Source organism: Cervus elaphus, chromosome 21 (assembly GCF_910594005.1).
Source record: "Cervus elaphus chromosome 21, mCerEla1.1, whole genome shotgun sequence".
Lineage (NCBI taxonomy): Eukaryota > Metazoa > Chordata > Mammalia > Artiodactyla > Cervidae > Cervus > Cervus elaphus.
Genome location: NC_057835.1, coordinates 56,855,125 through 56,867,814, shown reverse-complemented (window position 1 = coordinate 56,867,814; position 12,690 = coordinate 56,855,125). Strand labels below are relative to the sequence as shown.

Genomic DNA, 12,690 nt, shown 5'->3' with positions numbered 1-12,690 from the left:
TGTAGACTAAAATCATTCAAAATTTAGTTACCCTAAATATAGGTGTTCATAATATTTTCTTCTACAGACCATCTCATGTAATTTAAAAATTGTATTTATGTTTTAAGTTGTCGATTACTGAGTGCTGTAACATTCCAATATAAAACAAAATGCTGAGGAAATTAGTAATGACTTCTGTCCTCAAGAAGAGCCTGTGATTCTCAAACATATGATTCCCAAATATCTCTGGCTCACTTTTCTCTTCCTAAATTGGGAGCCATCTTTTGTTTGCCAGAATAAAACACCTAAATGGCTCCAAAGCAACCTCAATTCAACTAATCTCAAATTGGACATTTAGTATTCCTCCTTAAACTTCAGTTCAGTTGCTCAGTCGTGTCCAACTCTTTGCAACCTCATGAACTGCAGCACGCCAGGCTTCCCTGTCCATCACCAACTCCTGGAGTTTGCTCGAACTCATGTCCCTCGAGTTAGTGATGCCAGCCAACTATCTCATCCTCTGTTGTCCCCTTCTCCTCCTGCCTTCAATCTTTCCCAGCATCAGGGTCTTTTCCAATGAGTCAGTTCTTTGTATCAGGTGGCCAAAATATTGGAGTTTCAGCTTCGGCATCAGTCTTTCCAAAGAATATTCTGAACTGATTTCCTTTAGGATGGACTGGTTGGCTCTCCTTGCAGTCCAAGGGACTCTCAAGAGTCTTCTCCAACACCACAGTTCAAAAGCATCAATTCTTTGGCATTCAGCTTTCTTTGTGGTCCAACTCTCACATCTATACATGACTACTGGAAATTTTCTGATATTTATCACATGTCTCAAGCTAGAAGCCTGTTATATACTTAGTGTCTTCCTTGCCTTCATCTTCATCTCCAGAGCTATTCAGAAACCAAACCATGATGATCTTACCCTCCAACTTAGCTCTGAAGTTCATCGTCCCCTTATCTTCTTTCCTGCCATACCCTTGGTTTCATTTCTGGTCTTGTCATTTCTCACCCACTATCGCTGTGGCACGTTGGCCTCTCCATCCTTTTTGATGGCACCTTTCAGATGCTGTGTTCAAAACCATGCATATTTTTATGTCTTTCCCCCGCTCAGTATCTCTCCTTTACCCATTATCTGTAGGTTTCCTCTATTACTTCATAGTCTGGAACTAATTGTTTCCAGCAGTGTCTCCTAACATTCTCCCTGACCAAGGACCCATACATCTTACTCACTTCTGCTTAGCGAGTCCTTCTCTTTGCTCAGGACTCTGAAAACTCCCCCATGCAGAGAGCTAAGTGATTTCCCTTGTGTTCCTCAACTGTATAGTGGCTCAGTGCTAATCAGGGTTCATATACAGACTTCATTATCTATTCTGACTTGGTCATAGTGAAGCTCTGCCTTGGTCTCTTCATTTTCTATAAAATGGAGATATGTAAAATGGAGATTATCTCATCACATCATGTAAAATAGAGGATTAAATGATATTAATAAGGTGATCAGGAAGAACCAGCACATAGTTATTACCATACAGTGTTTTATCTACATATCCCATTTATTACTATTTTAGCACCTAATCCACTGTGCAGTGATTATATTTTAATGTGTTTTTCTCGGTTAGAGGGTTTTATTCAATGTTTTGTCCCTAGAACAAGTATAACATTCAGCACTTAGCAGGAGCGCAGGTTTTATTTGCTGACTGATGCTCTGTACTTTTTCTCTGATTAAGACAAAAATAAGAGATTTAATGCCATGCAACTGAATCTTCTTATATTATTTTTGTCTTTTAATAAGTTCTAATTTTAGTGGTGTGTGGCCTGAAAATGTAATATAGAAAATCAAATTTTTTTATTTAACAAAGTTATAGTTCTACATAATGAAAAACTGAACTGGTTCTACAAGGTTAATTAAAACAAACAGGACCTTCTTGACTACTCACTCTACCTCATGCTCATTCTCCACATTCCCCCACTTTCAATAACTTTAGCTTTGTATTGTTGTATTTCTAAACAAGAAGAATTTTTTATGGTTTTTTAAAAATTGAAAAGACATTTATTTTGTTTGCACTGGGTCTTTGTAGCTGTGCTGGCCTTCTCTAGCAGACAGAGGCTCCTCTTCACTGCAGTGCACGGGCTTCAGTGATTGTGGCACATGGACTTAGTTGCCTCGAAGCCTGTGGGATTTTCCTAGACCAGGGATCGAACCTGTGTTCCTTGCATTGGCAAGCAGATTCTTAACCATCGGACCACCAGGGAAGTCCGAAGAGTATTACTTTTAATGTATGTAGAAGTATTTCATATTATCTGTTGTGATATTTCTAAATAATACACTTATTAAGAAATATGTTTATTGCTGTTTCTGAGTCATTAATGTTTATTATCTGCTTTATTCTTACAATGTAGGATGAGATTTTAACACCTGTTTTCCTACATCTATTCACTAGTATTGCATAACACAAGTCCCAAGGTTAGTAGCTTCAAGCAGCAACTATTCATATTGTCTATGTATTCATGGGTCAGCTGCGTGGTTCTTCTGGACAGAGCTAGACTGGTCTCTGCTGAACTTACTCCTGTGTCTGTGGTCAGCTGTGGGTTAGGCAGGACTGGGTACTTTGGAGGGCTTCAGCTGGAACAATCCAGCTAATTAGACTTTGTTCTGTGTAGTGTCTCTGCCCTCCACAAAGTAGCCCAACTTATCAGATACTAGAGGCAGGGATTCCTCAGAAGAGCAGAAGTGTGTAGGGAGCCTTTAGGCCTAGTCTCAAAAATGTCATGCTGCTTGTACCACATTCTAGCGGCCAAAGCAAGTTCTAAGCCAGTCTGTATTCACGGCTCCCACTAAGAAGAGCTGCCAAGACACATTGCAGATGAGGATATGGAGAGAGGAAGATGATAGCCATGTTTGAAATAAATCTGCTACCCCTTCCCACCTCCAACACATATATCCTCCCACTCCTCCTTCTCAGTTAGATGTGCCCAGTTTTTAGTTGTTTCTCATGTGGTGCAGTGGTGAAGAATCTGCCTGCCAGTGCAGGAGACACAGGATGCGTGGGCTTGATCCTTGGGGCAGTTTGGAAAGGTCCCCTGGAGTAGTAAATGGCAACTCACTCCAGTGTTCTTGCCTGGAGAATCCCATGGACAGAGGAGCTTGGCCGGCCACAGTCCATGGTGTCACAGAGTTGGACACACAGGCCATGTTTTAGATCAATATTCATAACATGGCTCGGTATCATGTAAAATACAATGAAAGCCTGACAGCAATGTCCAGTTGCTTTAAAGTCTCTAACGGTGCTCACTCTTACTTTTTGTTCTTACTGAGGACCAATAACTTTTGCACACTTTTATTGAATTGTTTAAAACCCATTACAAAATTACACATTTGTAGCATCTAATTCTCATACTATTTTCTAATTTTATCATTTTCATGATATTTCATTTATCATGATAGATCATTATCCTTGACTGCTGTTGTATTTCAGGTTAATTATTCTTAATTTTCAGAATCTTCTATCTTCTTTTTCTGTTTTTTTTTTCCTGTTTTTATAAAATAATTTTCTCTGCCATCTTCACTGATTCTTTGCTGATGGTGTATTAAATTGAAAATCTGTTTCTGATCTGTCGCCTCAAATTATAATAGTAACTAATCTGTTGTTTAATATGCACTCTTCAGTTATTTTTTGCTCAGATATAATTTATATGAGTACACTTTGACTTAGAGAGATTGATTTGCACACAATTTGACAGTTCTTCTAGCTTCTCTTCCTCTACCTTCGCTATTATTCTACCTCTAAAAGTGGTGTTTTGCCCAAAATAAAAAAAAAATTTAAAAAGTGGTATTTTGACTGGGTGTTTTACTTCTTACTACTTTTACATAGATTCTCCATTAAGCATTTCTAAAGTGTGAAAGAATGAGTCCAAAGTCATACTTAGCCTCAAAGTTCAAAATTTATCTCTTATTGGGAGTCTGGAGAAAAAAAAAAATGTCCTTTTACTTCAAGTACCTGAGCATCTTTCTTTTAGGTTGTTCCTGAATGAGAAGGGGTAGGGAGGGAAATAGCTGTCATTCACTGAGAGTCTACTTCATGATAGGTTATTTTGCTTGTATAATTTTTGTATCCATGCAGAGGTCATCCTATTCTCTACCAGCAATATTGCTCCTCCAAAACTTCAGTTATTCCTTTAAAATCCTGCCCATGTTCCTGTCCTCTTCCGTTTTGTGAAGCACCCTTTTCTTTGCACAGATGGACTCTTCTTGATCTATTTCTAGCTTGTTTTCTCTTGTATTATTTGTTTCTAGGTGTGGATTTTGATCTGCATGTACCCCAGTCATTGAGGAATCTTTATCTGTCCATCAGTTCTGCTTTTTACCTGTTCAGAATTAATTTTTTTTCAATTATAGTACATTTCCCTTTTGTGGTAATTATTTATCATTTTTTATTTTCAAACGAAGTTGGCATATGTTTACTTGATTGAATAATAATAGCCAATGATTAATAAAATATTGATTTTACTAATGTGTCTGGTGGTGGTCTAAGTATTTTTTGTGTAACTCTGGAGAGTTATCATGAGCTTAGTTACTAAAACTTATTTTGATGAACTCTTCCCAAGTTTTGCTTCTATGTTTTTGAAAAACGCTTTACTATTTTTTCTTTATGAGTGTAACCCATAAAGGGTGAAAACCCATGTAGGCTTTCTTTAATTTTATTTCACCAAATTCTTAAAAGTCTTTACTTGACAGCTTTATTACTGTGGTTTGACATACACTGATGACAAAAGGCTGATTAAATTTGAAACCTTCAAAAAGAAACACTTTGAAATGAAAGATGATTTTTAGGGACAGGGAAAAAAATTTTGAATAATCAAAGTAATATTTTAAACTCTATTTCTTATATATAAAAATATTTTCATACTCATATTATGGCTGTTGTTCAAATATAAAATAATGAAAGAAGCAGAGATATTTCATAAAACTAGGAACAAGATAGAGATAAGATTGCTTATCAACAGTATTATTTTGCAGGCAAAAAGTTTCAGAACCCCAACAATAAGGAGCATCACGCCTTTATCTGGAACTCCAGGTCTGTTATATAACAACTGAAATATCTTTTTTTGGTTTACAGTAATTAATTTTTACTATGTAAAATATATAATACCTAAAAATTTATAAATAGCATTTTCTGATTATAAAAGAAAGATTGTTTAATGCTTTTTAATACCTGCATCTGAATCTATTATAATATATTAAACTTTCCCTCTATTGAATGTTAGTTGGCTTCCAGTGTTTTTTATAATAACTATAGTTGCATCAGTTTGTAATTCCAACAGGAATATGTGAGAATGTCCTTCTTTTTAAATCTTGACAATTCTAGGTACTCTGTTTTCTCAAGAATTTATGTGAAAAATCTACTCCTACAGCAGCCCCTAGGGGGCTGACCCTGGCTTCACCTCCTCCAAACTCAGTGGACATTGGGTACTGGGAGGCAGAAGGGCTTTTCTCCTTTTCCTTTTTTCATAAAAAGAATTTATGTGAAAAGTATTGTAGGGTTTTTTCCGAATTTTTCCACTTCTTTGATTTATGTAATTAATTTTGTATTTATTAAAGATTTTATTCTTCTTTCATAAGTTACCAATTCATCCCTTTGGTAATTTAAGGCTAGTCATTTATTTCCATATTAAGTTACAAGAATTATTTGTATTTTAAGACTGTATGTCATATGTATGTCATATTGATGGGAAATATTTTTTAATTTATTATTTGCTTTTTAAATCTATTAATGATGTTTCTGCATCACTTAATTTTTATTATTAAATCTATAGATCTTAACATTTGTTATTTCTCCCTTCATTTTATGCTCCCTCCATTTTATAGTCAGGATCCCACTATCCTGACTATATAAACACTCCATAAATTTACTACATAAATTTTTGCTTAGTTTTCAAGAGTTTTTGTGGTTTTATTATTTATATTTAATTTTTATTTCACCTAGAATTTACTTCATTTTTTGGTATAAAGTAGGGATCTTATTTACGTTTTCTCAAATAAATCACCTATGACCCAAGCAATATTTATTGAATAATTCATCCTATCTTCCACGAAACACCTCTTAAGCTAAAAATACATATAGATACCTCTTTAATACTATACATATTTATTTATGGTTTATTTTTTTACTAGAACTTTCAGAGCAGTTCTAAATGATATAGTGAACACAAGATGTAAGTGTCTGAATGCTGGTTTTATTGGGAAAATCTGTAAAGTTTTAATATTAAATACATGGATATATGGATAGATGATCTTACACTGAGTTTTTTCCCTGTTTGCTTTTAGGTACACTAATAACAATCCGAGGCAGAATCTTCACTGATGTCTATGGAAGTAATACGGCACTAAGCTCAAATGGGAAAAATGTGAGGATTTTGAGGTAAGTTTTTGATGTGGAAACAAAAATATTCTTATAACTCATAGATGAGATGTGATATCCCATGAATAATGGGTCCAATGATATTAAAAACCGCTACAATGTGGTGAGATTCCCAGTATTTTCCAGCCATATTATGCAAGGAAAAATAGACTGTTGCATAGTTCATTGACATAGAAACAATGGCCATCATTGTTAATCAGCTATATTCCAATACAAAATAAAAAGTTAAAAAAAGCAGAAACCATGGCCAATATACTTTTCTCTTTTGGCCTAACAGAACTGCTTATTTTTCTATGATGGACTTTATTAATAGGCAGTACATGGAAGAACTCTAATAGTAATTGAGCTGAAATCACAGAACTTCATTACTGAAGAACTTTATTACTTAATCTAGCTGCCTCATTTTGCACATATTAAAAAAAAAAAAAAAAAAAACCCCTGAAGCCTGGAGGTCCATGGCTTAGTAAAGGTCAGGAGGAGAACCCAAGTTTCCCAACAGGCATTTTGGCACTTTTTCTACTGCACATGTGTATGGGAGAGAGCTGAAACAAAAAAGTCAATAATGTATTAACAGGCTAGGATTTGAATCCTAATTCCTCCATGTTCTAACTTTGTACCAGATGGTAACATTGCTGGTTACCAAAAGTATTGTCCACATGTTGGGCAGGAAATAGCAATGTCACTAGAGTTAATATAACTTCCTGCAGCATTGGTGGGGTTATCTCCGTCCTGCCTTAAAAGACTGGAAGTCCTGCTCATTTCCTCTGTAGTTGAAATTTACTTCTCTTAAACACAAAGGAATCGATAGATATTATTTCTTGAAATCACAGAATCACAGTCAGATAAGACCTCAGAGATTAGGTTACCCAGCCTCTATATTCTGGTAACCAATTCACACAGAATCGAATCATAGTTTCCAAGATACTTCATGCTTATTGAAAACATGTATAAAATGGGTAAATGGATAAATTAATATTCAGCACACATATATGTACATATGTATATATAATTTTATAAAACATGCAATTTGAAAGGTTTTGCTAAATGAAATAAAGATGATTTGTCTAGCATTCTATGGGGCAGAGCTCTCAAGTAAATCACATTTGCATGAATCTATAATATTCTAGAAATATTTTTATTGATTCCTTATATAAAATAAAAGGACTACTAAAATAAACAAATATTTAACATTTTGTATGGACCATTTAAGTATTTTGTCTATTTCTGTATAGTTGAGTATTATGAATGTTTAATTTTTCATTTCTTAAAGCAGATTTTTCTGTCATCCTTTCCCTTTTCTGTCATCATTTCCCTTTTCTGTCATCCTTTCCCTAATGATGCCAGGAAATAGAAAGTTTAACTTTCAAGTGATTACTTTTTTCCTCCTCTGTAGTTGAGATTTACTTCTCTTTAATACAAAGGAATGGATAGAAATTATTTCATGAAATCACAGAATCACAGTCAGAAGAGACCTTAGAGCAGGCTGCCTAGCCCCTATACTCTGGTAACACTGAGATACTATTAATACATATAAATGTAGGGGAAAAATTCACACATTGATCTATAGGCAAAGGTTTTAGAACTGCTTTTATCTCATTTCTGTCACATTCATTGAGACACTGGAACCCTCAAGGCACTCTGTTGTGCCTGAATTGTGTAAGTGGGAGCAGTGAATGGGCTGAGTCTTGACAGGAAGTCAGGAGACCAAGCACCCAAGCTGCTTCTGCTTCTCACAAGCTTTGTCAGTTTGGCCAAATCTCCACATTCAGATCAGGTACAAATGATAGAGGACTTGCAAATGACTCAAGGACCTAGTGCCTACTAAAGGAGCTTTTGGTCTAAAAGAGTGAGAAAAAAAAATTAAATATATGTATTTAAGGGCAAATAGGGTAATATTACCATAGAGAGGCAAACCCACACCACTGTAGGAATTACAGGGTGTAGTTAAGAATGTAACTGGAGCAGAGCTTTCTAGGTTTGAATTCCTGCTCTACCCCTTCCTGGCTGCAGGCTTGGACAAGCTACTTATCCTCCCTGGCTCAGCCTCTTCATCTGTAAAATGGAAGGATACTAGTTACTAATGTGTAAGTACTAACGCATAAGCTGCCAGGACTAAATGTAGTAATGCTGTAAACGCTGGCTGCTAAGTTTGTTATTTATTTGCAGTGAAGCAAAAGGTTTTATCAGGCAAATGTATGCTCCTCGGTTCTGTCTCGTCACGGCAAAGTTTTGGAGTGACGGACATTAAAGCCCCCCTCGGCGTGTCACAGCTCTTGGGTCTTGGACAGACTGTGTTATATATAGCTCTCAGGTCTCGAATGACCGTGTTATAGCTCTTAGACAAATCAGTGTTACAGCTCAGTGTTACAGCTCTATTTTATTTAGATAATAGCAGGAAAATCCATCTTCGAGGCGTGAGGGCATGTCGACCCAAAGACGTGAAGAGAAGAGCGCCTGAGCGTGCGGGTGGGGTCGGGGGAGCGGGGAGAGAGAGCGAGCGAGCTTTGGCTCCTCTTTTTATATGTTTCTCTCTCCCTGGGCCTGTCCTATGTAAACTGGGCCAGCCAGGAGTGCTGTTTGTTTTACCTGAGGTTCTCACTCCGGTCCTTGGACCTTCCTTTGTTCTGTTTTCGCGGGCTTTCCCCTTCCAGGTCTTTTAGCCACTGCCATTCTGGACTCCTTTTCCCTATTCTAACTACCTAACAGTTAGAAAGAGAATATGAACTCATACATTTCTGTAATAGGCATAGTAATTCAGTTTACTTTCTTTATAACCTAATGTAATGATCAAATGAAAGAATTTGTATGAAAAGTATATTAAGAAGTTCAAAGTTCTCTGCTAGCAGACATGCTATTTTTTATAATTCAGGCTTGTATCTGGCCTAATTTTGTATCTGGATTTGCTGTCCTAGAAGCTGGCGATTTAGTCTGGTATTGCAAAGAATGTGATAGCTGTCAGTTAGCTACAAGCCTCCAGTATCACTGGGTTCTATCAGCCTTAAAGTAATAGGTCAATCTAGTCAGCTGGAGAAAGAAATGTGAAGGCAGATTTTCCTCTCGGCTTCTAATCCTTCTCAGCTTCTTGTTCCCATTTCATTAGCACTGATCCTACTAGACATTCTTTTCATCCCAATTACTTTCTGAGACGTGAGCCTTATTTAATTCATATGAAACTTAACTACAAAATTATATTTTGTATTAGAATTAATTGAACTTCAGATGGAAGAGTCCCCATTATCTACATTTGCTATTGCTTTAGTATTAATCACTTTATAACACACCAAATATGTTATGATTATCATGTTTATTGTCATTCTTCCCCAGTTAGATTGTCAGTCCTATAATGGCAGAGATCTTGGCTCACTGATGTGCTCCAGCATCTAGAGCAAAATCTGTAACATAATAAGTGGTCAGTAGATGTTTATTGAGTGAATGAATGATGGATACTATTAAGTGATTGGGAGAAAAAAAATAAGGTGGCAGTAAGCTTGTTGGGAAGAGAGCATTTTGAAACAATATATTAAACACAACTTGATCTTTTCCAATAAAATATTTATACAGAGTTTATATTGGAGGAATGCCCTGTGAACTTCTCATATCACAATCTGATAATTTGTAAGTAATTCAAATAATTTTCTTTAGAAAAATAAATAGTAGATATAAGCATACTAGATTTAAGTAGTAATTTCTAGCAATATTGTATAGCCAAATGCTTAATAACACAGTATAAATTATAATATTTGATATAGTAATTTATCAGTCTTGATATAGTTAGATATAACCTGATATCCACTATCTCCAGTGTATTATGATATGAACTGCTGTTTAAATTATTTTGAGGAATACCTTTATCAAATAATTGTTTCACTTGGTAGTGTTTTAAATTCTTTAAAAGGAATATCAATGGGGATGACCAAATTAATGACAAAATATTTAATTTTTAAATAACTTCAACAAAGACTGGGAAATATTTATTCAAATAGCTTCAGCTAAGACTGGGAAATATTTATTCAAATAACTTCAGCTAAGATTGGAAAATATTTTACAGAAATCTTTTTTGTAGCAACAGTTTCTGTGCTGATACATATTCTGAAATTCATAAGATTTTTTGAGGGAAACACAATATTTTAAAACTTTAATGTCAATGTAAACTTTGAAATTAAAATGCGTATTTTATTAGGTATGGTCTAAAACTAGATCACCCAAATGGAGACATGGGTTCTATGGTTTGTAAGACGAGTGGAACTTACATTGGTAAGTGTTGACCATCATTTATCATAGTTCTCAGAAATGCCTGACTGTATTTCCTTGTTTGGTATTCTCTTAGACCTCTCCTGTAGCCTCATCCCTTTTTTAAACATTAGCACTTGCTGTTTACTGTGGCTTTTTTTCAGCATCGCGTAAGCATGTATGAATTACCTTTTTCTAAGATTTACACTGAAGTGTCTTCAAGTGTCTCTTTTTTCATTTCTTCTGTCATTTAAATGATTCCATTACTAATTTAGCTGTTTACCTGTAGCTTAAATTTTACTCTGATTTTTACTCCTTGCTCTATGTACGTCAGAATCATAAACATTTTAATTAGTTAATGAGCTTTATTCCTTCTGCCTCAGGCTTCTCTGGTGGCTCAGACGGTAAAGAATCCACCTGAAATGCAGGAGATCCAGGTTCAATCCCTGGGTTGGGAAGATCCCCTGGAGAAGGAAATGGCAACCCACTCCAGTATTCTTGCCTGGAGAATTCTATGGACAGAGGAGCCTAGTGGGCTACAGTCTACTTGGACACGACTGAGTGACTAACGCGTGTGCGCACGCACACACAGGAACACACACACACACACACACACATTCCTTCTGCCTCACACAGCCTTTGCAAGTTTCCGGTCCTGAAAGTTTCAGATAAAATGTCATGTCTTCAAAAGAGCCTGATCCCCAGCTTTACATTCTCAATTTTCGTTCTCCTTTTCCTTGATAGCTTTATCACAGTTTTCAGTTCTCTGTGTCCTTGCTTTTGACTGACTATATCCTCCATTTGACAGCGTGCTCTTTGAGAAGAGCAAACCGTGTGCTCACCCTGCACCTCTCAACCCATCACTGACCCAATTAAATAGCTGTTAAATGAATGAAAGAAAATTGAAGGCAATATGATTACATATATGTTCTTTTATTCTTCATTCATTATTATACTTTGTGAGGTTTTCCTGGTTAGAACCTTGAGACATCTTATTTGTATATCTTAAAGTAGTAGGTGTTTCTTTAAGATTTTTCATTTCTTTGAGGATTAGTAGATGGTTGCATAATTACGGTGTTAATTTTCTTTGCTTTTAAATCAGCTTTATAATATATAGTTATTATTCTCCTGTGATTGAGAATTTAATTGATTGTGTATTTTAATTAATTCCAGGTCATCACAATGTCAGCTTCATCGTGGATAGCGATTATGGAAGGTAGATCATTTTGTAAATAATAATTTTCATAATTGATTCAACTGGGAAAATAAAATAAAAGTGTATATTTACTTTGTGCTATATATCCCTAGATTAAAAACTTAATTACTTTCAAAAAAATTAATCACTTTACCCAAATTAACATTTAAGGAGTCTGTAACTCCTGTTCACTAGTAATTTGTGTCTCAGACATGGCCTTTCAGTTGCTGGGAAATCTAGCATTACTTAAAACAATAAATTAAAAAAATCTTTGATTGTGATATGAAAAGGTGTCATTTTATGTTTTGTAGCCCTTCTTATTTATAAAATTGTTTTGATAACTAATTAAATTTTTTATGAATGTAAGAATAAAAAAAGCTTCATGGTTAATATTGCCTTATACTGATGTTCTCTTAAAGTATCAGGACAAATGGAATTGTGAAAGATGGTAGTTACAGCTTTTAATTGTTCATTCTCATACCAATATTAATAACTTATATTTATAATTTCTAGTAAAACTAGAACTTATTTCCAGATACCCTAATTTCAGTCAGAAAGACCATCACACACTTATAGAAATACGAGACTATGCAAATCTCAACACATGTTGCAAGTCTGATAGATATAATAAAGAACCTTTAGTGGCAGGCATGGCCTTAAGCACTTTACATATATTATCTAGCTTGATACTCCCAGAGAACCTATAAATTGGATGTTTTCACCTATCCCATATTGCACACTGGGAAAACGAGACATAGGAACATTAGGTGATTTGCCTAGGGATATTCAGCTGGCAGGAAACAGAGGTGGAATGTGAACCCAGGCAGTCTGACTCCAGGACCTGAGCCTTTCGTCCAGTGCTTTGCCATGACC

General features: G+C 35.4%; 1 protein-coding gene across 1 annotated transcript in view; it reads left to right on the top strand.

The window, feature by feature from the left end:
* Positions 1-12,690, top strand: part of PKHD1L1 (PKHD1 like 1) — a 167,617-nt gene that overhangs the window by 12,476 nt on the left and 142,451 nt on the right. The window contains exons 5-9 of the mRNA XM_043880265.1: positions 4,991-5,048; positions 6,299-6,392; positions 9,954-10,007; positions 10,573-10,646; positions 11,796-11,838. Of these exons, the coding sequence (XP_043736200.1) occupies positions 4,991-5,048; positions 6,299-6,392; positions 9,954-10,007; positions 10,573-10,646; positions 11,796-11,838 (323 nt within the window). The remainder of the gene's footprint in view (positions 1-4,990; positions 5,049-6,298; positions 6,393-9,953; positions 10,008-10,572; positions 10,647-11,795; positions 11,839-12,690) is intronic.